Source organism: Gigantopelta aegis, chromosome 8 (genome assembly GCF_016097555.1).
Source record: "Gigantopelta aegis isolate Gae_Host chromosome 8, Gae_host_genome, whole genome shotgun sequence".
Lineage (NCBI taxonomy): Eukaryota > Metazoa > Mollusca > Gastropoda > Neomphalida > Peltospiridae > Gigantopelta > Gigantopelta aegis.
Genome location: NC_054706.1, coordinates 77,350,653 through 77,378,446, shown reverse-complemented (window position 1 = coordinate 77,378,446; position 27,794 = coordinate 77,350,653). Strand labels below are relative to the sequence as shown.

Sequence of the window (27,794 nt, the reverse complement as noted above, 5' to 3'; positions counted from 1 at the left end):
AACTCAGATAAATCTGGGTATTAAGACACCCCCCCCCCCCCCCCCCCCCCCAGGTCAACACGTTCCTCCGACTGCATTGATAGGAAGACTTCCCGGGACATGTGCTACTTTTAAGGTTACTGCCACCCTCTGGGAAATGCACCATATGTGACAGGACTGCCACTTTCCGGGACATGACCTACTTTTAAGAGGACTGCCGCCCTCTGTTAATGTCCGTCTTGGAGAACTGCCACTCCCCTGGTCGACATATCCTACTTTTAAGAGGATTGCCACTCCCAATACTAGTGTAGGTAAGAAAATGAGCGTTGGGAATCGTCACACAATTTGATTACAGTTTCCAAAACTTAGAATGTCTCTTTCTTTCGACTGCTTCCTGCAAGGTCAAACAACAATCCATTAATGACTGAAGCAGATTTCGGTAAACACGGCTCTTTGTCCGTGTATCGCCTCTGGGCGCTTCCGATAAGAATGAAATATTCCTTATGGAAAGGATTTACTTCTGCAATTTGGCGTCTACCGTAAACCATCCACCGTCGAGTGGCCTCGTGCGTGGACACGCAGAAAGGAAATGCTCATTAGACGTGCTTATGTATGTTTCACAGCGGTTTTTTAGAGAGAGAGAGAGAGAGAGAGAGAGAGAGAGAGAGAGAGAGAGAGAGAGAGAGAGAGAGAGAGAGAGAGAGAGAGAGAGAGAGAAACAGTAAAACATTTCTTTCTAGTTTTAAATAGAGAATAACTAGTTAATGACATCGGATATCTGCAGAGAGAGAGAGAGAGACAGAGAGAGAGAGAGAGAGAGAGAGAGAGAGAGAGAGAGAGAGGGGGGGGGGGGGCAGATGGACTGGGGATCGATATCGTGGCATATCATAACTGGCGAATTAATACATGATAATGTGACAACAATCAGATTTGTAGAGTACTGAAGAATGGTGTGGCACGGAAAGGAAACCAATGTAAAGGGTCTTCTGTAAAAGGTTAGACAATAAATCTGAACTCACATTCTAGATAGTTAAAGCTGTCCTGTCAGCTCGCCAGCTACAGTATTCACAATAAAACTGTACTAGAATTGTAGATAGTTAAAGGGACATTCCTGGGTGTTCTGCTCCTTTTAAGATGCTAACGACAAACAGAGACTTTTTAACGATTGTAATTACATAAAATATTAGTGGCTGTATATTAAACGTGTTTCTGATCGTTCTAATATTTGTACTAAGTTAAATTTCATCTTATTTCCTAAAATATAATTTTTTCGTACGTACGAAATTATTTGAAGACAAAATCCAGTTTCTGCTTCTTACAAATATTAAGACGACCAGAAACATTGAATACACAGACACTGATATTCTAAACAAGAAAATATATTTAATATGTAAGTTTAATCGTAGAAATATTTTATTAGTCGGAAACATCTTACAATGCGGAAAACTCAGGAATGTCCCGTTAAAGGTACCCTGTGAATTTCGCACCTAAAGTATTAATATCGTTTTTCAAAGATACTAATATTCTAAACAGACACTGATATTCGATATACGAAAATGTAGCATAGGGAGACCAGTTTCGTTGAGCATAAGCATTCGGTTCTAAAGCATATATCAGTATTTATAAACAGGCAGTTGTTATTCAAATAGCTACATTTTTATTAGTATTTCTACGCTTCAAATGAGCATTAACTATGGGGCTATGTTACATAGTTTGCGGACAGACGTTTAGACTGGAAGCATGCATCAGCCGTAAATATTATGAACTACGTCACTTGTTTTCGGTGAACGGTGAATGAAGCGTTCTGTGGTATAGCGTGCAGAAAGAACTTTCCGAAACAAAATAATTTTAGTATTCTAGTAAACATGTATGTTGATAAACAAAACGTGTACTTTATAAAAAATATTTTAAGTATATTAAGGACAATTTTAAAATGGAGAACCCGCGAACTAATGTTAAGAGACAACATTTTTGGAAAACAAATATAATAATTCTGATATTTTTCAAATGGATGGTAAAATTGTTTAGTTAAAACATATAAGATGCCTTCAGAGTTTTAATAAGTATATAAGCAGACATCCACAAACAGTTGTGTGTTAAATCATATAAGGACCATATTTGGCAAACATCTGTGAAGAGAGTTTTGCCAGCAGACACCGTTACGATCATGTGACTACACTAACTGGATAGCTGATGACGGACAAAAATAAATTTTAAAATCAGGTTATCTTTCAAATTACAGTCTTTGAAAATACCCCCCCCCCCCCCAAAAAAAAAAAAAAAAAAAAAGTATTAAGAAATGTGCCATGTTTAATCTTGCATTTGGTTGCTCATTTTAATCTCCTTTTTACAAATATTTGTTTTATGAATGACAGACATTTGTTTACTTTTCCCACGCGAAAGTCAACGATGTCCGCAATCTTCAAAGGTATGTTGTGTTGAGCAATTAACGCATCCACCGAAACAGGCCCTTCACCAAAAAAGGGTAGTGGACGATATTTAATATGTATGTTTAGTGGTTAAAATGAACCCGTTAGCAGGATAATCTTATAATGGTATGTAACTAGGGATAATCCCTTTAAGGCCGTTTAGGTGCGACCTGGACAACCTGCACGACGAGCCGCACATCAAACCCGTGCGTCACGAGGACGACCTGCTGGTGGCCGAGGAGGTGTACTCCAGACAGGCGTTCCTCAAACCGTCACTCACGTGAGTACTGTACTCCAGACAGGCGTTCTTCAAACCATCACTCACGTGAATACTGTACTCCAGACAGGCGGTCCTCAAACCGTCACGGGTACTGTACTCCGGACATGCGTTCGTCAAACCGTCACTCACGTGAGTACTGTACTCCAGACAGGGGGTCCTCAAACCGTCACTCACGTGAGTACTGTACTCCGGACAGGCGGTTCTCAGACCGTCACTCACGTGAGTGCTGTACTGAGAGAGAGAGAGAGAGAGAGAGAGAGAGAGAGAGAGAGAGAGAGAGAGAGAGAGTTAAAAGAGAGAAGGAGAAAGGGACCTTGTAAAAACCTAAAACAAAATGCCTAGTCGTTTATAAACATCTTACGGTACCTTCTGTGGTAGCTGGTTCCAAGACTGGTTTATCCGTTTCTTCCATTCCTAAATATTCAGTTAATCCTTGTCTGACGGAAAGTACGAGGAGAATCAGGTCAGAGTCTTCGGCTGACCGTTTGTTGTTTGTCTGTGAGATCCTCGTACAAATGCATCCCATGGAATCGTCAGGATCGCTGGCAGATTGAAACACGTCCACCGATCACCAACATAAGTAGTCGCTGGTCTCAAAATAACATTGGAAGATTTTGGATCACGGTGTGCCGGGTAAATTTGTTAGTAATTTATACAGTCAGGAATACAACGACCAGATGGACAAGAAAACCTCGTTTATGCAGCTAAGTTATAAACAGAAATAGCCCACCGTACAGTGTCTTAACTTTAATTAATTATTATACCCAATAATATCTGGGCTGGGTCAAAGTTCGAAATGACCCGAACATTTATTAACAAAGTTAGTACTGCCAGTTTTGCCATTGACGACAACTATCACTGTGTTTACAATGCAAAGGTACCAGAGTGCTTGAAACATATACTGACACCAGCAAAAATACTTATTTTGTGTGGAATTAGGACTAGCTTTAACAACATCAGTTCATGTCCAAAGAGAGCCAAGATAGGTTCCACTTTCTTAAGTTAATATTTTGGGAGATGATATTGCAGCATTAATAGGCTATTTATGATTCATATCTTAGGTATACAGTATTTTTTGCCGTATATGTTAACAATGTCGCTTATGGGGTTACAATAGGTATCATGCAACCTAACTGAAGCGTATTATTGCCACGCATAAAAATAATAAAGTTACACCTTAGTGATTAATTACACCTTAGTGATAATTATAGGCGCACTATTAACCCCCACCCCACTATATTGAGCTGACAGACCACCACTGCCGTACCACCTTGTGATCCCCTAACCGCACTATATTGAGCTGGGAGACCACCACTGCCGTACCACCTTGTGATCCCCCTCACCCCATTATATTGAGCTAACAGACCACCACTGCCGTACCACCTTGTGATCCCCTCACCCACTCCACCCCTAAACTATCAGGAAACATTTGTTCAGTATCGCATTGCGATTCCTTCACTACACAAGTTTTAGAGTTCGATACACAATCTTAAAACATTAAACAATTGAGTAAAAATGTCACTAATCAAAATTTTGAAAACAAAATATAACTAACAAAATACAATTGATACTTTTTATGTTTTCATGAAGTTACAAGCCAGTTCATCGGTCCCTTCTTGAACACAGGCACTTGACACAGATTAGTATAAATGAATCAAATTCAAAATTTAATATATTTCCACACTATTTTGCTTATACTCTCATCATACATGACAAATTTATTTCCACTTAACGTGTATTTATATACACTAAACATTTCGATTCCTACTATATGGAATGCTGAAGCCATATTTCACTTTACTGGGCGGGACGTTGCCCAGTGGTAAAGTACTCGCTTGACGCGCTGTCGATTTAGGGTCAATTCACGTCGGTGAGCCCATTGGGCTATTTCTCATTCCTCGTTCCAGCCAGTGAACTACGACTGGTAAATCAAAGGCCGTGGTATGTGGTACCCTGTCTATCGGATCCCTTGCTACTAATGGAAAAATGTGGCGGGTTTCCTCTCTAAGACTATGTCAACATTACCAAATGGTTATGATTAATAAATCAATGTGATGATTTTTTTTTAAACTAAAACATTTAATGTCAAATGTCGAAAATTATTTTTGCTCATATCTCGATTTGTGAGACTCGTATCTAGGTTTAATTTCGGTCATCAAATAGTTGAATGACTTTTTCTGTTTTTTTATTGCGCTTTGTAATATGATTTTCGTTATTTCAGGACTGGTGGTGGCGGAAAATAAGCGCAGGGTACACCTGCTAGAAATACAAAATATTTCCAGGGGAATTTTATTCATGTAAGTGCTTGTGAGTTGCCTGCTTGTTATAGAAATTTGACAGGGGTCAAGGTTAGTAGACCAGTTTTTATTTTAATGTGGCGAAGCATTGTAATAATATAGCTAATTGTGAATTTGAATGACCATAAACAAGACAAGACGTTTCCGTTTTAAGAATGTTGGAAAAATTGCTATTAAAAATGTTTGTTTTAACATTTCTAATGCACCTAACTGTGTTTGAAAAAAATCTTGTGATTAAAAAATTGTACGTTTGACGAAATGTGGATTTCAAATGAAATTACGGTAAGGTATGCTATATTTATTGTGTACGAAGCCAAAACAAGGATGCGAAAAGAGACAGTCGTCGACCTTAAGTTAATTTTTCAGATAGCTTAGACTAAGAATGATGGAAATACATGGTAAAGAGGTTTCAGGTTAGCACATTTTGCCCGAATTTAAGGATTTTCTCCAGCACAAGTGGGGAGAGTTGCAAACCCCCCTATCCCCCGTATCGTACGCTTATGTTTGGTCTATTACTCAAATTATGCGTGGCAGTGAAACGCTTCAGTAGTAGTAACTATAATAGTAATAATAATAATAATAATTTAAAACATATTAAACCCATCTAACTTACTGCTTGACGACATGTTGTAAAAAAAACCCGACGATACAATTATTATTTCTTGTTCAAATGGTCATGGTGTACTGATCTTGGCCCTTACGTCACACGAGTGCCGTGACGTAGTCTTCAGCTGAAGGAACTGATGACGTCAAGACACATGTAGAAGACCACAGTTATTTGTGAATCTTCAGCTGAGATTTATGCATGCCATCCCCTGGCATTCTAAGGGGCCGTTGAAATATTACGTAACGCTGTTTTTGTCAAAATTAGACACTTTCCACCCCACCCCCGTAACGCTCCGTAACGCTAGACCATACCCCCCTAAATATTACATAATGCTCGGAGACACCCCCTTCTCTCTCCCAATGACAAAAGTCAATAACTGGTTACTGTCGTTAAGATATCTGCTTTATCCTATTATATTAATCAAGTCTGAATGTAGTAAAACAAAAACAATGTCCTAATAATATGATGAATTATAAGCTACATTCTTCTTAACTTTCCAGAAAATTGGTCCGTGTAGAAATACAAATATTCATTAAAATCCTTACTTTTATGGCTTTTAAACCGGGGAGGGGGGGGGGGGGGGGGGGGGGGGGGGGGGGGGGGGGGGGGGGGGGGGACATATTGTGCCCCCCCCCCTAGTTGCTCCCACCCACCCTCCGTTTCCGACGCCTATGTATTCATACACCGGTTTTTCCTTGTGAAAGTGGGTCGCGATCATTATGGGTAATTTTCAAACAATCTGATTTAATTTAAAGGGACATTCCTGAGTTTGCTGCATTGTAAGATGTTTCCGACTAATAAAATATTTCTACGATTAAACTTGCACATTAAAGTGCTGTGCCAGACCATACACTAAAATTTCAAATTCCACAATTAAATGCTTTCTTAATTCATTGCAATAATATTTTACACCGATATGTAAGTCAATAATTACGAAAATGCCCCATAAAAGTATTAAAACATCATTCCCGTAGAACACTGCCGGAAACGACCGAGTAAAATTCTCGGTAAAAACATTTGCGTGTAAATAGCCGTGACGTCACGAAGGGAACGCGCTTCACAGAAACCTCCCACGAGATGACTTCCAGCGCAAGCCAAAGTTGGACCGACAGCGACTGCCAAGCTTGATCATGCGATTCTTCTTTCGATGATGAATAGTGTAGTAATGACGACTGGACTAATATTTGTGCAACACAACAAATAATACCGTATCAGTTTGAACTTGGAACATCTTCCGACGAACCACGGGCCTGACAAATGACGATGAAAATTATCGTGGAGACAGCTTACCACTAATTTACAACTTTTATTCATGTTTTGTGTGCGAATTATTTTGTTACACTGTATGTTCTAATACTTGTTATGTAGTAGAAAAGACGATAAATAACTCTTGAATTCTACGAGTCAAGTGGACCCGATATCGGTAATTTTAAGAAATAAACAAAAACGACTTTTAGACCGTCCCATCCCTCTATGAAGATGTTTTTTTTGCGTGAATAATTTCAGTTTAGTTTGACGTAAAAAAAAGAAGAGTAAAAGTGTTTTGGAAATAACAAAACAAAACTATTTTTTGTGTGCAGTTGTGAAAACAGTCTGCTCAGAAATAAATAACTTATTTTAATTTTAAAAAATAAACAAAAACGACTTTTAGTCCGTCCCATCAATCTATGAAGATGATTTTTGTGTGAATAATTTCAGTTTAATTTGACGTAAAAAAGAGAGTAAAAGTGTTTTGGAAATAACAAAACAATACTATTTTTTGTGTGTGCAGTTGTGAAAACAGTCTGCTCAGAAATAAATAACTTATAGCACATTCCATAGTATGAAAACAGGTTTTCTCTGTGGGAGGTATAGTAAAATTAATTTAATGTATTTATAGTCTGTTTTACAGGGAACGACTTTTTTCATACTATGGAATTTACAAGTCATTTATTTCTGAGTCGATTGTTTTCTAAGATGCATACAAAATTAGCTTCTTTTTTTTTTCTTTTTCTTTTTACAAAAAAACCCTATATTTTTATAGGATGGGACGGACTAGGCTATAGATACTTACTTGTCTGTACTTTATTGTTTTAATGTTCTCGAACTGTAAAGAAAAATTTCACAAATGAACGAGATGCAAACGACAACAAATCGGATCTCGATGATTGCACGAACCGTGCATGAGAAAACAAACTGACCGGAGTTGAAAGCATAACGCAATTTGGGACATTGACGATATGCACCCCAAGGTCGTTTCGGTGGGGATGGCGTCGGCTTGTTGTCATTTGTTTTGTGTCGCAGAAAAATTGTTGGTACAGCATCTTTTTTAAAAGCCATAAAACATGGTAGTCCCATAGCTCGCTAAAGCCGACAAGCCAGTTCGGACGAATCGAAACTAATGTGTCTGCTGTTGTAACGGTTTCCGGCATTTTCTTCCTGTCCAGTATTTCCACGTTGTTTTAATCAAATTCACACACAGCTTTCTCACAGCAACATTACTAGGAAATGCGTGAAGACTAAATTTATCGGCTTTTGTATTGCTACAGCCGCCAACAACACGCCGTTTAACCATAATAAACACAAAAGAAGCAATGGACAATGGCGCTGACTATCGAAAGGAGTTCCCTTCGTGACGTCACGGATCAAATCTTACGGAAATTTCCGAAACGAACTCAGCTGGTTCTGTTTTTCAGGGGAATATTTTTAAATGGAAAATATACCGGTATATAATTTTTTTACTTTTTTTTTTATAATTTTCTAATCATATTAAATAATATCTTGATTGATATAGCTCAATACATCATACATCTGGCACAGCACTTTAAATATATTTTCTTGTTTAGAACATCAGTGTCTGCATATTCAATGTGTTTCTGGTCGTCTTAATATTTGTAAGAAGCCCAAACTGGATTTTGTTTTCAAATAATTTCGTACGTACGACAAAAATAATATTTTAGGAAATAAAACTACAAATATTAGAACGATCAGAAACACGTTTCATATACAGCCACTGATATTTTATACAGAAAAATATTTTAGATATGTAATGAAAGTCGTCAAAAAGTCTTTGAAGACAGAATCCAGAAAATATATTTATGCAAGTTTAATCGTAGAAATATTTTATTAGTCGGAAACATCTTACAATGCAGCAAACTCGGGAATGTCCCTTTAATAGCTAAACCTTTATTCAACTGAGGGTTTGTGTAAAGTTTGATGAGCACATTTTCCATAAATATATGTGTGATATCCGCCAACTCCCACTTGGGTGTCGTTTGTATGGGTCACGTTTTTTCGATAGGATAAACGAAAGATCTTAACAAAAACCGAAAGATATTGTCAAAAATTAGGAAAGATGTATATAATAAATAGACCATTTCATGGTGTGTTTTCGAATAGGATTTTTATGTCAACTCGTGATGCGTGAAAACCATATTTTCACTCATTGCTCCGCAATTCATAAAATATGGTTTTCACATATCACTCTTTGACATAAAAACCGTATTGGAATTTAAAAAATAAAATAAATGAATAGCCTCTATTATAGTTTATTTATCCCACAATCACTGTATACATTGGCAGGCTATGATGACTAGATAAGTCTATTTATCCCACAATCACTGTATACATTGGCAGGCTATGATGACTAGATAAATCTATTTATCCCACAATCACTGTATACATTGGCAGGCTATGATGACTAGATAAATCTATTTATCCCACAATCACTGTATACATTGGCAGGCTATGATGACTAGATAAATCTATTTATCCAGCAATCTCTGTATACATTGGCAGGCTATGATGACTAGATAAATCTATTTATCCAGCAATCACTGTATACATTGGCAGGCTATGATGATTAGATAAGTCTATTTATCCCACAATCACTGTATACATTGGCAGGCTATGATGACTAGATAAATCTATTTATCCCACAATCACTGTATACATTGGCAGGCTATGATGACTAGATAAATCTCTATATTTTCGGTCACTGACCAAAAATATTTGTCCGACTAAGTCTGACTCGACTCGAATATTTCAGACTAGATGTTCATTGGATATTTTTCTTTTTTAATTTCAAATATGAACTCACATTTAAAACCAATAAGCTCCCCCCCCCCCTCCACCCCCACCCCTCCCACAGTATAGAGTTAGCTCCCTTGTATATTTTGTCGCGAATGAATGTTTTACGACACCCCAGCACGAAAAATACAGCGTCTATTGGGTGTCAAACTAATGTGTAAATGAAGTGATGATCAACATCTATACAAAAATTCAAGAATTCAAATGAAACACAGTGTAAAGAACTGTGCAAAAAATATAAATATCACAGATATGTAAAATTAACATTTAGAATAAATTTCAGTATCGCGAAGAAATTTAAACAAAAGTTGAAGATGAAATCGGATTGATTCCATCACATTGCTAGTTTGTTTAAGATGACTGCACTGCGTCAAAATGTAACGCACCGTCAGAGTACCCTGACAATACTCACTCTGAGGTGGATCATCCTTCTTCAGAATAATTGAATGGTATATAAATACATATGACCAATGTGAGGACGTCCAATGACTATTTCATCCTTCCTGCATCCAAGACTGGCTTGGCAGAATGAAGCTTTTCGCAACCGCACTGTTCCAATCATCTTGCCAAGTTGAAAAGATATATTGGTTAATGATGTGTTTAAAATCACTGTAAGGCACCAATCCTGGCATGAGACAAATTCAAAGCAGACTTGGCAGCTGAATCCGTCTTATCATTACCCCTTATGCCAGTAAGACTGGGCACTCTCCTGTCGCAAAAACAGCGAACGGTTGGTCTTGCATAGATACATGTTGTAAGGGTAATTATTTGGAATATGCAATACACTCTTAAAGGGACACTCCTGAGGTTGCTGCATTGTAAAATGTTTCCGACTAGTAAAATACTTCTACGATTAAACTTACATATTAAATATATTTTCTTATTTAGAATATCAATGTCTGTATATTCAATGTGTTTCTGGTCGTCTTAATATTTGTAAGAAGCCCAAACTTGATTTTGTCTAGGAAATAAAATGAAATTTATGCTATTACAAATATTAGAACGACCAGAAACACGTTTAATATACAGCCACTAATATGTTATTCAGGAAAATATATTTCATATGTAATTACAATTGCTAAAGTCTCTGTTAGTCGATAACATCTTTAAAGATTCAGCAAACTCAGGAATGTCCCTTTAAACGTAGTTATAGACAAGCAGTTGCTTTTAAAAATTACATTTGTTTTTTCACCAGAAGTGCAAATTAGCTGTAATAAATGTATGTATGTATGAATGTATGAATGAATGAATGAATGAATATTTACCGACACCCCAGTACAAAAACTACATCGGTTATTGGGTGTCAAACTATGGTAAAGCCAAACATGAAGAGGCTCGGTATTTGTGACCCAGGTTTCACCTATTTGAGTAATTGTTTAATAAGCTGATTTTGTGGAAAACTGAATGACTAAACATTTACTCCAATGGTGATTTTTGGCAGGTTTGCTAAGCAAAATGTCCCAAAATATGTACATTATATCTGCGTCTGCAGGAGTGAGTTTTGGAGGTCGAAAAATCTCCCTCTACCCTGCCGGATCAAGCATTCTTTCTATCAATACATTTGTCTGGGAGGTATCGCTCGACCCACCTATAAAATTCGTTCGTCACAGTCTATATCCCCTTCCTGCTGAAATTCATGCACACACTACTCAGTGGCGACGGAGACGGTACGGCCGGTACGGCTATGGCCGTACTACTTGTGTGTGTGTGTCTGTGGTGTGTGTGTGTGTGTGTGTGTGTGTGTGTGGTGTGTGTGTGTGTGTGGTGTGGTGGGTGTGTGGGTGTGTGTGTGGTGTGTGTGTGTGTGTGTATGTGGTGTGTGTGGTGTGTGTGTGTGTGTCTGTGGTGTGTGTGTGTGTGGTGTGGTGTGTGTGTGTGGTGTGGTGTGTGTGTGTCTGTGGTGTGGTGTGTGTGTGTGTTTGTGTGTGTGTGTGAGAGTGTGTGTGTGTGTAAATTTGTGTCTATGTGTGTACATATGTCTATGTGCGTGTGCGTGCGTATGTGTGTGTATCTGTGTGTATGTTAATATTATGTGTCTATGTGTGACACTATTTTTCTACTACAGGCTTACCACCAATTGCTGATGACTAAACTGCTATTTATGTCATTAAATGACATTTTCGCACACACACCCCACCCCCACAAAAAGAAAATGTTTACTCCAATTCTTCTGGAAATGAAATGAAATGAAAAATGAAGAAAAAGCCCCAACCAACATTGGACTTTGTTATCAGGAATTTCCTGCACTAACAAGCGCAACACGCTGGCATGGTCGAGAATGCGAACAACCAACCCCATGGCGGTTTGCACTGGGGATGAAACGCATAACATGCAATTACAGCAGATAAAGAGATTACAGGACAGGAAGAGCACACGCCACGGACAACATCATTGCTAAGTCTTCCTAGTGCCATGTCATCCAGTAAATTGGGATTAGTCACTAAATTCGGCTGCTATCAGTCTCGTCCACCAATGCCATGAAAACATGACACTGAAAAAATATATATAACGATTAAAAGGTATATTTAAAATTTTGTTTCACCTGAAAACTAAGTCAAAGTATCTGCTGGATGTATTCACAATCTGACGCTTATACATTAAAGGAACTATCAACTATCAAACGATGGAATAACAAATATCATGTCTACCATCTTGACGCTTTTCTTTATTTATATATATATATATATATAATAATTATATATATATATATATATATATATGTACCTCTGCCTGAAGGAAAACTGTTCATAGTAGTCGTTTTCGAGTTGAAAGACGCTATTTTATAGAGTGCTCAACCGTGTGGGAGCCAGATATATCGTTAAAAAGTGTATGTTTTTCTCTACATGACAGGCTTGTTTTGTGAGAGAGTTGAATTGCTCTCACTCATCAGATGTAGATTTAATTACACCGTCAACGGAAGGCTGATGACGTAATGGTTACGTCACTATGCAGGTCTATAAGACGAGATATACCGCGCACACGAGCAGTTTTCAAAACGCAACACAGAAGAACGCAATAGCGCTAAGTCAGTACATTTGGACACTGAAGGATAGATTCACCCCATACACCATTAAGTGGAAAATTTTATCCAAAGCAAAATCATACTCTCCAGCGAGCAAAAGATGTAACCTCTGCCTGAAGGAAAAACTGTTCATAATGTATAAACCTGAAACCAGCACACTAAACTCCAAGAATGAACTCGTATCAGCATGTCGACACAGACGCAAATACCTTCTGTGCGCATACCACACATCACCTATAGACCTGCATAGTGATGTAACCTCGACGTCACAGAGTCCATTACGTCATCAGCCTTCCGTTGACGGTGTAATTAAATCTACATCTGATGAGTGAGAGCAATTCAACTCTCTCACGAAACAAGCCTGTCATGTTGAGAAAAACATACACTTTTTAACGATATATATATATATATATATATATATGCAACTCATTATGACTTTATCGACTGTTGATGCTACCGACCCCAGTGGGCACTAGAATGCCTCTATTTTGACAACAATGAAAACAAAAAATCAATAATAAAATAAATCAATTTAAATGCTAGTCATGACGAAGTTGTTCTATTACAGATGTGCATTTTTTAAAATCTTTATTTATTTATTTGGGGTTTTGTTGTTGTTTTGGGGGTTTTGCTGTTTTCTTTGCTGTTTTTGTTTGGGTTTTTTGTTTGTTTTTGTTGTTGTTGTTTTTGTGGGTTTTTGTAGGGGTTTTTTTTGGGGTGGGGGGTGGGGGGGGGAGTTGACAAAGCCGTTAAGTACGGAATTTTAAATGGGCTATACAAGATTTATATTGGGTGGTCATGCGATCCAAAAATATCAGACTGTGCGTAAATGGTTCCCAAATGTTACATAATGCCACAGATTGTAACTAGACTAGATAGTTTTAACTTGAAGGAAGTTCAATTAATAAATAGATGTTAATTAAATATCGCTCTGAAGAAAGTCGCAGGTTAGCGGAGATCTAAATCAATGAAGAAGAGAAAAGTTGGTCACAATAACATGTTGCTACTAATCATCTTTTCAATTAGGAGATAACCATATGGAGTTTTTAGATTTGCGGGTGTTATTGTCTATTTGATCCCGGAAATGTAATTTTTGACCGAAGGCGTTAGCCTGAGGTCAAAAATTAAACATTTGCGGGCATCAAATAGACAATAACATCCGCAAATCTAAAAACTCCATATTGTTATGTCCATTGTAAACTGAATCGTTTTTCTACAGAACTAACTGTATATTTGGCATTTCTTGAAAAAAATACCTGTCTACAATCTAACTGTAAACCCTTGAATCATCAAGTTCGCCTGTTCCAATTGCTAATGACGTCACTTTCTAATGACGTCATTAGCTTTCCGGGTGTTATTGTCTATTTGATCCCGGAAAAAGAATGTAATTAACCAATCACAATACAGAACACACGACAATCAGTTTACAATCATGAATGAATGTTTAACAACACCCAAACATGATAAACACATCGGCTATTGGATCTCAAACAAAGGTAATATATTATAACTAAATCGATGACCAACATCAAAATAAAACATTTAATAAAACGGTTAAATTAAAGCAGAGTGTAAAGATCTTTGCAAAAACAATTTAGTATCTCGGAGGAATTTGAAAATACGTTCAGGATTGAATAAATTAATCCTTCACATTACTCCTACCAAATATACCCTTTCTCGTTTACTTAAGATGATTGCACTCCATCAACACGTGGCAAACAGTCAGAGTACACTGACAGTACTAGTGCTAACACCTACGTGAAGGATCCTTCTTCAGAATAAATAAATCAGTCAAGTATGTATGGCCAATGCGAGCACAGCACTAGATTTTCATTCTTCTAAAGAAGGACTGCCACTGTCCTGGGACTGGCATGACAGAATCTAATATTGGCAGACATAGATGAAGCTCAAATAGTCTATCTCTTACATTCTGAACAAATATCTAAACAGAAAGCAGTAGATCGTAATACAAATATTAGATCCAAGCCGAAACATATGTTTGAAAGCACCTTTTAATGAAAGTACAACTGGACGTCTTACCAACGACAAAAAGTAAAGTTTGTTTTATTTAACGACGCCACTAGAACACATTGATTTTTTATCTTATCATCGGCTATTGGACGTCAAACATATGGTCATTTTGACACTGTTTTTGAAGAGGAAACCCGCTGTCGCCACATAGGCTACTCTTTTTTCGACAGGCAGCAAGGGATCTTTTATTTGCGCTTCCCACAGGCAGGATAGCACAAACCATGGCCTTTGTTGAACCAGTTATGGATCACTGGTCGGTGCAAGTGGTTTACACCTACCCATTGAGCCTTGCGGAGCACTCACTCAGGGTTTGGAGTCGGTATCTGGATTAAAAATCCCATGCCTCGACTGGGATCCGAACCCAGTACCTACCAGCCTGTAGACCGATGGCCTGCCACGACGCCACCGAGGCCGGTTACCAACGACAAATAAACGGCTGTGTGTGATACCTAAATGATATGTTGAGGTCAAGGTTTAATAGGTTAACGTGAGAAAGGAAACGCATCACCAGAGCCTAGGCTAATCTCAGTACCAATTATAGCATCATTGATATGTATGTATCTCTAACGAATATGGGGGGGGGGGGGGGGGGGGGGGGGGGGGGCAAATATGGTTTTGTCGTACACAGGTATTGTTTTTACATAGACGAGCATACAATTATTATGTTGAAATTAAACAGGAATACAGTTTTTAACTCTCTACCTAGAAGACTAAATCACCTCAGTGATCGTATTAAAAATAACAAGTTCGCTAACTGAAGTTTGAAATATTACCACTCTTTACTACCAGGCTTTCAAAAAAGGGAAGCCACTCTCAATAAACCTCATTAGACAGACAACATGATATGACATTAGTTCTAGATGCAGGAATCAACCCTGTTTTTACACAATAATTTTGGCAGTTGGACAATCTTTCAAAATCGCATAGCATAACAAATCCGTCAAATGAGTTCTTATTCCAACAAAATAAGATGAAAAGGGTACTATTTTCCCGACAGCGCTCGCGTAACGGAGGATTAACCGCCTGGCTGGAATACCGAGTGATATAACTTCTAATCAAGGGACCTGTTGTAAGTAGTTTACACCTCATCCCACGTGTTTACCATCGGGCTACATACCTATACAATCACACAAGCATATCAATTACCCCGTAATTTCTCGGCAGGGAAAAAGAGTGTCAGTTGGCATTGATCATAGTAATCAGGTTCACAGAAATGAATATTCATGTGATCTGATCTCCAAATCAATGACAATTGACATGCCATTTACTGCTGAGACATTTTGAGAAAAATAGTATGCTAGTGTCAGAGAGCCCAAAATATTTGAATATTAGAAGACTGATGATACAGTTGAATTGATAGTCGCTATACTAATGATGGAATGATACTTCACTTTCCCGTTACGACGAACCACGATGCTTATGATCAGCACATTACAGTGTTTTCGAATTGTTCTCTTATAACACCGAAGACAAATAAATGTATGGTCACAAACAAATACATATTATGGAATTCCGCTGAAGTATTTATTCTGAGCAATTTAATTGTCAAATTAGCTCTGATTGTGGAATATATATATTGCCGTTAAAAAGCCTGTAGCCAGATGTATAATAATGTGTACCACAACCCATTTCATTGGTGTGTTTCAAGTCGATAAAAGAAGAAACATTTATCGCTTTCGACACAATTTGCTCACTACGTTCCGGCGGTATCTCTCATTGTCATTCTCTCAGTTTGATTGAAACATAAGTTATCGCTTTTGAAAAGCAAATAGATTAGGCACACAGTTTTTCAACTTACTAGGCTTTCTCCATAACACCTACACATCATGACAGCAGTATATTCATGCAATTTCAATATGAAAAGAAATTAGCTCTTAACGTTATGTACATATTTACTAGAAGAATAATTTTAAATTTACAAAGAAGATTATGATTATTAAAACTGAACATTTAAAAAAATCAGAAAACACTATAAATAGTACTTATACATCTATCTCCGTTCTGGGTTTGTATACGAGAAAAACGTATGTCCATTTAGTGTGTTGTTACAAAATGAATAATAAAGGTATGCAGCTGCTATACTGAAAGCAATCAGCTTGATATCATTGTTTCCGAGTAGAACCCTTGGCAGTTGCAACAAGGTTATAAATATAAACTGTTTCCTTTCATTTGTTTTACAGATTAAAAACCCGAATGGCAGCCATTCATTGGTTACCACGGCCTTATCTACATTATAAAAATATACCATTAGATTAATAGCAAACAGACCAGAACATTTCGTAGATATTACTAGACATAATGTGCTGAACGTCCCATGAACACCTGGTCCCACCGGAGTGCTTACGGCGTCCAGTGGCACGGACATGAGACGGCAATGCCACGGTAATGGCAGCATTGCTGAATCCCACAGAACAAAGTTCAAGGTGAATAATATATGGCACTGTGTAGTGTTAACATGACTACGATCTGTTCCAGACACGATTAGGTGGGTAATGGGGGAGGGGGAGAAGAATAGAAGGTAAATGCAGCAAATAATATAATATAATATAATATAATAAAAAAATTGAAAAATTGAATAATAAAAAAACCCATCGAACTTCAAAATCTTTTTAAAGATCTTTTTTTAGTATTAGCTACATTTTAATACTTTCCCACAGATGAAACACTATTAAAACATTCGAACTTCAAAATCTTTTTAAAGACTATTTTGAGTATTAGTCACATCTTAATACTTTCCACAGATAAAACACCATTCATTTACTAATCCACATTGTTTATTTCTGTGTGATGATGTGATATCGAGCCAGCACTCTGCTACTGAACTACATCTCACCGCGTGTTAAAGTTTCAATAAACCTTTTCACATTTGGAAGAGTGTAAGCTGAAATATGACTGCTCTAGTCAGCGACGTGTCGACATGACTGCTCTAGTCAGTGACGTGTTGACACGACCTGCCTGGTCCTGGTCACCAGCGATTTTCTGGGACTAGGAAGTAAGAAAGAGCCGCAGCCATCCAATTTGTTGGTCAGATTTATGTACAGTGTAGAGTTGCTCGGAGTCGCGGTACGGCGATAACGAATATCTATTGCAGTAATATGTTCATTAATATCTTTGTAAATATAGAATGCAAATGTAGGAAAAAGCAATCGATATTTTGTGATGGCCAGGAATGGGGTTATATCTGTCGTTACATGGTACTAATGTCATTTAATCTTCCGTATCGGTGCTGAGTCTGACAACAGGAGCGGCAGATGAAAGGTTTAGGACATACAGGTTGACAGAGCGGCAAAAGGACAAGAGAATAAATAATCGAATGTTCTAGTTGTCAAGATCTTGCGGTCCTTCTAAAGACGGATAAGGAAAATAAGGAAGGGTCATGACAAAAGATTTCGTCAGAAGACTGTCCAGCTGAAACAGGATGGTCAGAAACTGGGTGGGGCAGATCACAATAAATATTGAAACAAAAGGCCACCGGATACTTAAATGATTCGGGAAATATGCAATATTTTAGTCGAGCTGAACTAAAACAATTTTGTCGGAGAGAGTTGAGACTGGGTGTGGTATAAATATAAATAATAATAAATATTATAACAGAGGGTTTCCGGCTAGGTAAGGGATTCCTACAATCTGCAACATTTTAATAAAGCAGGATATTCTCATCTTTTGCGAACACCTCGTATCATCACTGTTTTACAGTCATTCATGAGCGCATACTATCACAGCTGTATACAGTATATTCCATTAAGTTTGGGTTTTCTAAGATAGTCTTGGGAGTGGCAGTCCTCCTACAGGTGGTACATGAGAGATAAAACATGTCACGGATATTATGGGGAGTGACGGTCCTCCTAAGGACGAGCACCTGACAGTGGATCGTGGAAGCAATCACGACTTTGCCTAAAACATCCTTTTGACAGCCTTGTGCAGAGATACGATTTTGGTGACGTAATAAGGTATATTGTCATTCAGACTGTATATCATTTTAAAACAGGTGGGTGAGGAGGTGGCAACCGGTCGTTCTCCGTGTATCCCCACGCCAACTCCCGCGGCTCACAAGTCTTGTTTTATCTTCATTTATCACGATCTTGTTTCCAGCCACGGCGTGTAAGCGAAGGTTTACTTCGAAATAAGCATACCCGCCCACATCCATCCATCTATGCTGCCTCGTGGGCTACAAATCGGATCTTTTTTATGTGTAGTGCAGCTGTATTGTGACAAACACAATTTAATGGTTTTGTTACACGAGTTTTTATCGATTCCAAGGGAAACAATCATCCGTACCGTTTAATCAGCTTCCTGTATCAGGCATAATACACGAAAGCCACGAGATGATTAATGGTGGCCTGAAACCAGAGCTCGATCGTACCGGCTCTCGGAGACGTCGACTCGGACGGCCGTTAAAAGGGGCTTACTCTGATCCACTTATGTGGAAAACACATTGTCCTGCACGGCCGCCAGTTGTGGTAGGTGAAATCAAGTCATTAAGTCTTTCTCACTGAATGCAATCATCAAATGAGGGAGGGGATTTGAACCCAGACAGCAGTGTCTACCACTGGGATATCCACGAGCACTGATGCCCAATCCAAAAAATCGTATCTCATTTCAAGATGAAGTACAAGACATGTTTATACAAATCCAGAACATGATAACACAATTAAAGCAAGCAGGTACAAACAACCATATCGACCCATTCTCCCTTCTAAAGTACATTATGTATTATTCAGTTTGTCTTGTAAGAGTGCAAAGATGAAATCACAGTAAAGGATCTCCTCGGGAGTGGCTGTCCTCCTATAGACGAGGCACTAGATAGAGATTCGTGGAATCAACCAATACTTTGTCAAATGCCATTCGACTCTGAATTGTGCAGAGGTACGGTCTTGATCATGCATTACGGTGGTGTCGTTCAGATTTATTACCATCGATATCACGATCTGTTAAAGTTACTGTTCCTAAGTCTTCTCTCCTTTTTGTTAGCAAGTTATATACATAGCAGATTGACACAGGTTTCTCTGCCCCCTCCTCCTCCTCTCCCCTCCTCCCCAACTTTCGAACTGGTGGTGGACTCAAGACTGGAATATCCGGTTTCAAACTGTCATAATTTGTTTGGCATTATTGTTCAAAAGCTTCCAGCCTGAAGACAAACGGTTAACCGGAAACACGACAAATTGCGTAAATGTGACAGTTATTACTTTCGTACTGCGGTTAAGCGTTTCATTTGCAGTGCAAGCTTAAAATAATAAAAAGTCTTATTATTGGTGCTTTACTTGCAGGCGGATGCTCATCGCATAGTAACAGTGAAACGTTTTCTTTTCCAACAGGATGTAACATGTTTCAAACTCTTTTTCATTTTAAATCAATATCATAACGTGCTATTTTCTTGACAACTTGTTTTGTTTTTACGCTTCTTCTCAACATTTTTTTTTTCTTTCCTTATTTTGTTTCTTTCCTTCTTTGCAAATGTTTGTTCATTGTATATAATTTGCGTTATAAGTTATAAAAGAAAAAGTGATATATCTAAAGGTATCTTCATTGTTTACGACTCGGTTCAGATGTGGTGTATTTGCATCTCTATATGTATATGATGGTATCAATCATCTATGAAAGATGTTAACTCTGTGCATTAAACAATGCTTAACGACGTTAAGCATATTATTAGTATTTAAAGGGGTGTTGCCTTTTTGTTCTAGTTCCTGTCCTGGACGGAGGAGCCGGCCGAGGCCGACACCTGTGCCCAGGACAGGCGTGCGCTACAACAGCTTGCTCTGAATATGCACGTTAAACACTCTGGTCTTGGTCTTTGTTCTGGGTAGAAAATAAACCCAACTTAAGAAATAAGTAAAAACAACCACAGAGCCGTCCATTTCTCTTCAGGTAAACTAATAAACATAGTGGATATCCTTTTATTTAGTATATACATGTATACGTGTAAAGTTTCCAATAGTTAATATCAGAATTCGACACGAATGTTTGGTTTTCTTTAACGAAAAACAAACAGAAAACCTTAATCAGTATTAATTATCACCACTCTTCACTTGTGTTTCAAATACTTCAATAATGAAAGTTTGTCAAATTGGGGAAGAGTTGTTCATTATTAGCTGAAACACAAAATCGATGTTAGCAAATGCAAGTTGTTTCTCATCACAAATAAAGGTATCATGATACTCATTTCTCAGAATATGGTAGGATTTGCACAAAAGAAGTTCATGCAGCTGGCTGGGACGGTAATTAAACGAAACCATTTCTACTTAAAAATACAACAAGTACTTAGCTAAATGATAATTAAACTCTGTCTCAGAAAGTGAACAAATCTATTTGTAGTCCAACCATAACTTGGGTGAATAATAACTAAACTAATTGAAAAATAAATTAACACATGTACTTATAGTGAAACCATAACTAGATGAACGATAACTAGTGTCTGATACACTGAACAGGTCTACGTATAGTCCAACCATAACTAGATGAACGATAACTAAAGTGTCTGATACACTGAACAGGTCTACGTATAGTCCAACCATAACTAGATGAACGATAACTAAAGTGTCTGATACACTGAACAGGTCTACGTATAGTCCAACCATAACTAGATGAACGATAACTAAAGTGTCTGATACACTGAACAGGTCTACGTATAGTCCAACCATAACTAGATGAACGATAACTAAAGTGTCTGATACATTGAACAGGTCTACGTATAGTCCAAGCATAACTAGATGAACGATAACTAAAGTGTCTGATACACTGAACAGGTCTACGTATAGTCCAACCATAACTAGATGAACGATAACTAGTGTCTGATACACTGAACAGGTCTACGTATAGTCCAACCATAACTAGATGAACGATAACTAAAGTGTCTGATACACTGAACAGGTCTACGTATAGTCCAACCATAACTAGATGAACGATAACTAAAGTGTCTGATACACTGAACAGGTCTACGTATAGTCCAACCATAACTAGATGAACGATAACTAAAGTGTCTGATACACTGAACAGGTCTACGTATAGTCCAACCATAACTAGATGAACGATAACTAAAGTGTCTGATACACTGAACAGGTCTACGTATAGTCCAACCATAACTAGATGAACGATAACTAGTGTCTGATACATTGAACAGGTCTACGTACAGTACAACCAGGACTGAATGATAGCTAAACTCTAATTTTCTGAAAAACTGAACAAATAAAGAATACCACATTAGGGCGTTAAATACCATTTATATTTCTATTCAATTTCTATTTCCTAATTTAAACTTTTCCAACTGTAATCTATTTACAGCACTTGAGCTTGCAGTAAATATCTACATCATACTGTACTTATGTCACTGGATGGTATGGTTGTGGCCACTGGGTTCTCACATAAGGGACAGCCAATCGTATATATTTAAATTAATAACACGTGTGTGTTATTTCCATTTTATACGATAAACAACGCATGATGTTCTCGCCAACATGTTTGTAAGAAATCCATTTACAGTATACTTAACAACAAAATAAACGCGGATATTTAAAACTATTTGTGTGACAGAATGAATTCGGTCAACAGATTGACAAATCGAGTGTAAAAGTTCAGAAGACATTCATAATCTTAACAGACGTCACGCCACTGTTGTTCTGCTAGTTAAGGAGTCTACCGCTGCAAAATATAGTGACATTCAACCCACATTACTGACATTGTTTACAATTGTTGCAAATGAAAAGAATCATAATGGATGATAAAAAGAATAGCCCTCTCGTGTTGTGATATCATAATATATCAGCACTCGTTGATAAAAGTATAAAAATCCTCAGCAAGCCTTGGATTTCACACTTCTATCAACTCGTGCTGATGAATTATGATGTCACAAGACACTCGGGGAGTATCTTTTATTTATTTTAAAGTTAACCTTTAATTAAACTCTGTCTGAACACAATTAACAAATCCCCTTGAAGAACAACCAGAACTTAGCAGAAAGACAACCGAGTGTAACCTCGTCTGGAAATAAGAGAATAAATCCACTTAAAGAAAAACCCACCAGAGGTTAGCTGAAAGATAATTAAATTTTGAAGTACAATTAAACTCTAAGACCGTAAGGACAACAACTAACGCCGCGGTATAATAAATATGACTATCCTTCTGTAAAAGTGATAAACGTCAACACACGACTGACACACTCACCCGCAGACATTGGGCGATCTATGGTGTGCTTCTTCATGACGCTGTCCTCCCTCGGCTCCGAGATGCTGTGTTCGATCGGTGTACTGATACCAGTTCCCATGCTGTTGGGCCGATCACCGATCTTCGGGTTCTCGCTGGCATTGGTGATGCCTGGTTGTTGGTCGCGTGTCGTCAGTTTCTCTGAAGAAGATACAATAAGAACACATTCCAGTAAAGTTTGTTTTTTAAAAATCAATATCCCAGTCAGTGAAGGTGGTACGTAATTCAGTCAGCTAGCTGTAATAGCCAGCCACTGTGCTGTTGTGTTGGTGGTATAGCTGGCGGCGTGAGCGGATCGAGGATCCCGACAGCTGAAACAACGCCGAGACCTGTCGCATCTTACAGTACTAATAACTGTAGTTTAACACACTGGGAAGGAAATAACAGTCGTATTTTACATTATTAATAACTATATATCAAGACACGTGGAGGAAATAACACTCGTATCTAACAGTATTGATAACTATATTTTAACACATTCGTACCTTACAAAACTACCTCATTTTGATACACGAGGAGGAAATAACAGTCGTATCTTACAGTACGGTACTAATAACTACATTTTAATACATTTTAAAACAAGTTTTATCTTACAGTGTATTTTAATACAGATGGAGGAAATAACAGTAATATCTAACAGTATTAATAACTACATTTTAATACACGTGGAGAAAATAACAGTTGTAATTTCAGGACAAATAACTATAGTTTATAACACTGGGAAGGAAATAACAGTCGTATTTTACATTATTACTAACTATATTTCAATACACGGAGAGGAAATAACACTCGTATCTAACAGTATTGATAACAATATTTTAACACATTCGTATCTTACAAACTATCTCATGTTAATATACGAGGAGGAAATAACAGTCGTATCTTACAGTACTAATAACTATTTAAAAGCATTAACTATATTTTATACCGCAATGACGTGAGGAAATAACAGTCGTATCAGCATGTATGAGTTCTATAGTTTGTGAGTTATGCTAGACAAGTCGTACACAAACTGTTTTCACCATATTTCTTCCTGTTGATGACATCCAGAAATAACGTGACGTCCTGTTTCAAACTCCCATTCCACCTAAAACATAATGTTCACTGGCCATCAATAACTCTTTATTTTCTTAAATTGTCTTATTATTTAGTCAAACGTGATTGCAGACAAAGTAATCACTGCATTTTAAGAGGGAAATGCCATTGGCAGAAGCAATAATAATACAGCGACATATGCCAGTTAGAAGAGGACATATGTCAGCAAATGACAAAACTGTTATTAGTAGCCATAGTGATTCCGCCGTCGTATAAAAGAGAACTAATATGGACGGTTTAGTAAATGAGAAATGTACTGAAGTCTATTACTCCTCATTAAATGTCAGTTTAATGTCATTACAAAGCACTTGTACTGGTCAGTGGTCGTCTGCGTCCCCACTCTTGGACAAACACAGCTTGCTTTGGGTTAGTACGATAGTCCTCGACAAACAAAACACCCAATTAATAACACAGGAATATCAAAACAATAGTTCATCATATTGGAAATGTCGAGTGCCAAAGGTAGGTAACTCACTGTAAAAATGTCAAAATAACCAATTCGTTAAGAGTAGGATTTACAGCAGTTCACAAAAGTTAAAGTTTGTATCATTTAACTACACCACTAGAGCACATTGATGTAGTACTCAAAGTCTCTAAGACTAACCCTAAGCCTAACCCTAACAACTGAAAGGGGGTTAGGGTCGAACTCATGCCAAACATTTGGGGCCGAATGTACAACGCAGGTGTTTAAGCATTGTAAATGTATGTAGTTACACTTGTGTAAGATATAAACAGGTGTTTAAGCATTGTAAATGTATGTAGTTACACTTGTGTAAGATATAAACAGGTCTTGTAAATTCGAACCTTGCTATTTTTTGACACGAAGTCTGAAGAAACCTACTACATTTTCCTATTTACTGCAATGGATCTTTTGTGTGCTCTTTCCCACAGAAGGTCCTTTGATATACCATTCGTGGAACGATAACATTTCAAAATGAAAAACCCCACAAGTTCCTTTGCAGGTATACTACTTCAATAACACGTTCATATGTTCAATATTTCACAGTATCGGATTCCTTTTCTTTTCGTGTTTTGTTAACAGACGACTTTGTGAATGAGACATTTTTCATATCAACATTCCATTTCGTGATTAACAAATGTAACCAGTTATAGGTTTTTTTATATCAATACTAAACGTTCACAATACACATCCTGTTTCTTTATTCATATAATATAGAAGTAACTAATCATTTCAGTACAAAAGCATATCCTTGCTGGTAAGCTACATATGTGATAGGTTTCTAATATATCAAGACATGATAATAGGATCTCAACAGGGGGATTGTGGTCGAGATGGGTTGTGTTTTATTAATGACGTTTTGCTTTAATTCCATTGATCAATAAGTCTATTTTAGTGTATTACTATTATTATTATTATCTTATTTTACTTGTCGAATAAATAAGTGACATGTTTTTAATATGAACATTTCATAATAAAGAATTCTTTTGAACCATTACGGTAAGATCTAGTAAGTAATAAACACACACACACACACACACACACACACACACACACACACACACACACACACACACACATTCAGTTCCGTTACTGCTATAAGTAATCACTAGGTTTACCATATAAATCTGACCGACAAAACCATTTCGTAATCAAAGTGGTATCTCTGCACATGACAGTCAAAAGTTGTTTTTAACACGGTCACGACTACTCACTCTCACGAGTAACTGACATACTGTGCTGTCTGTCATTCCTAAAACTGGTTTCATAAAGCTCAGCTCATTCTGGAACTGCATAAATCATCACAGACGACGTTGTGGTCAGATACTCGTCGTTTCCATCTTGGTCTATACTAGTCTATAGAAGCCCTCACGATATGTATCTCATTGCCAGGAAAGCAGTTAAGGTATAACGTTACTTTGTTACTTGCAAGCGGAGCAGTGTTGTCGTACATGGTTAGATCGTATCTATGTTTTGGGTCGTTTATTGATTTTATCACTGCTCGGTCATGTGTGTTTTATCACTTTTCTTCAATCTTTATGTCATTTAAATTAATTTTAAATCGGTCATCGTGCATAAATCCATTTACGGTTGAAGCACGCTGTCCTGGATATACATCTCAGCTGACTGGGGTAATTGTCCAGGATAGTGGGGTTAATGAGAAACAAATATATATTTAGCTGCCTTACACCTCAATATTGGGCTGGTACAACTCACTCCTGGCGTGGCATGCTAACCCGGTAGCTGCCAGAGTTACATCAGATGGTTAAACAACTACACAACCAAGATTAAGGCCCGTGTTTAGAACTGACAGTTGGTACGTATTATTGTGTGAACCCGGTAGCTGCCAGAGTTACATCAGATGGTTAAACAACTACACAACCAAGATTAAGGCCCGTGTTTAGAACTGACAGTTGGTACGTATTATTATCAGAAATTGCTGCTATGCACAAACGGTCACAGAGAATGGAAACAGCGGTGTGCAACCCAGCCCATCCACGCACTTTTGTTTTTGTCAGCATCAAAGTCACATACAAACTGGCACCTGTAAACAGGTTTCAATCAAATACAAGAGAAAAAAATCAGTACACAAAACGTTAACAATATAAATTAAATAACTATACATCACGTTGACAGGATGATGCATGTAGTCAATTTGATCCAGAAAATCACTTCCTTAGCTTTTCTTTGACATTTTGAAACCTTTAGTTGACTGGCGGGCTGCCATGGCTGCATTATATTATTATTGTAGACGCCCTAGAATTATCAGGGGCGAGACGTAGCCCAGTGGTAAAGCGTTCGGTTTATGCGCGGTCGGTCCAGGATCGATCCCCGTCGGTGAACCCATTGGGCTATTTCTCGTTCCAGCCACTGGTGTAACAAAAGCCGTGGTATGTACTTTCCTGTCTGTGGGATGGTGCATATAAAAGATCCCTTGCTGCTAATCGAAAAGAGTAGCCCATGAAGTGGCGACAGCGGGTTTCCTCTCTCAATATCTGTGTAGTCCTTAACCATATGTCTGACGCCATATAAACGTAAATAAAATGTGTTGTGTGTCGTTAAATAAAACATTTCTTTCTTTCCCTAGAATTACCATGTGTACATAGTATTTGTTGTTTTCTTCCCACTACTATTTCTATTAAATACACTTTGTTTTGGAGGTTTTATGCGAGGTACGATTCCACGAATTCGTTAAAATCCGCCATCGTGTTAACAGAAAGGATCAAAATCAAATAACTATATTGAACACTGATAATAAATTATTACAAGAATCTAAATATTTGTATCAGTTATTATGTTAAAGAAATGATTTTTTTTGGTATAAGCCTTCAACCAAACTAAGGTAGACAGAAATTGAAATTATATAAGTGTCTTGTTACGTTATGGTTGCTGTAGGCTACAAAAACACACCCAAAAAACCCCTAAACGTGTTAAATAGGCTTTCTAAAGGTTTGTGTAGGAGGAGGGTGACTGACATCGAATAGCCGCGATCTATGTATGCACATGTCCAAGGGCAGGTCCTGTGTCAACGTTACGAATCCTCATAATGCGTTTCCTGGGTCATTTTAAATTAGAGTTTGTATCATTTTAAAGTAAGGGGCGGGACGTAGCCCAGTGGTACAGCACTCGCTCGATGCGCGGTCGGTGTGGGATCGATCCCCGTCGGTGGGCCCATTGGGATATTTCTCGTTCCAGCCAGTGCACCACGACTGGTATATTAAAGGTCGTGGTATATACTACCCTGTCTGTGGGATGGTACATATAAAAGATCCCTTGCTGCTAATCGAAAAGAGTAGCCCATGAAGTGGCGACAGCGGGTTTCCTCTC

General features: G+C 37.8%; 1 protein-coding gene across 3 annotated transcripts in view; it reads right to left on the bottom strand.

Moving 5' to 3' along the window:
- The window catches only part of LOC121378656 (paladin-like), a 141,459-nt gene that overhangs the window by 60,293 nt on the left and 53,372 nt on the right, over positions 1 to 27,794 (bottom strand). The window contains exons 1-2 of one of the 3 annotated variants that reach the window (XM_041506932.1): positions 5,599 to 5,681; positions 3,055 to 3,280 (exon numbers count right to left, since the gene is read on the bottom strand). In XM_041506932.1, coding sequence (XP_041362866.1) covers positions 3,055 to 3,214 — 160 coding nt within the window. In that variant the 5' untranslated portion in view covers positions 3,215 to 3,280; positions 5,599 to 5,681. Of the gene's footprint in view, positions 1 to 3,054; positions 3,281 to 5,598; positions 5,682 to 22,873; positions 23,054 to 27,794 lie in introns of those variants that run through there. The other 2 variants (XM_041506931.1, XM_041506930.1) reach the window with 2 other exon arrangements.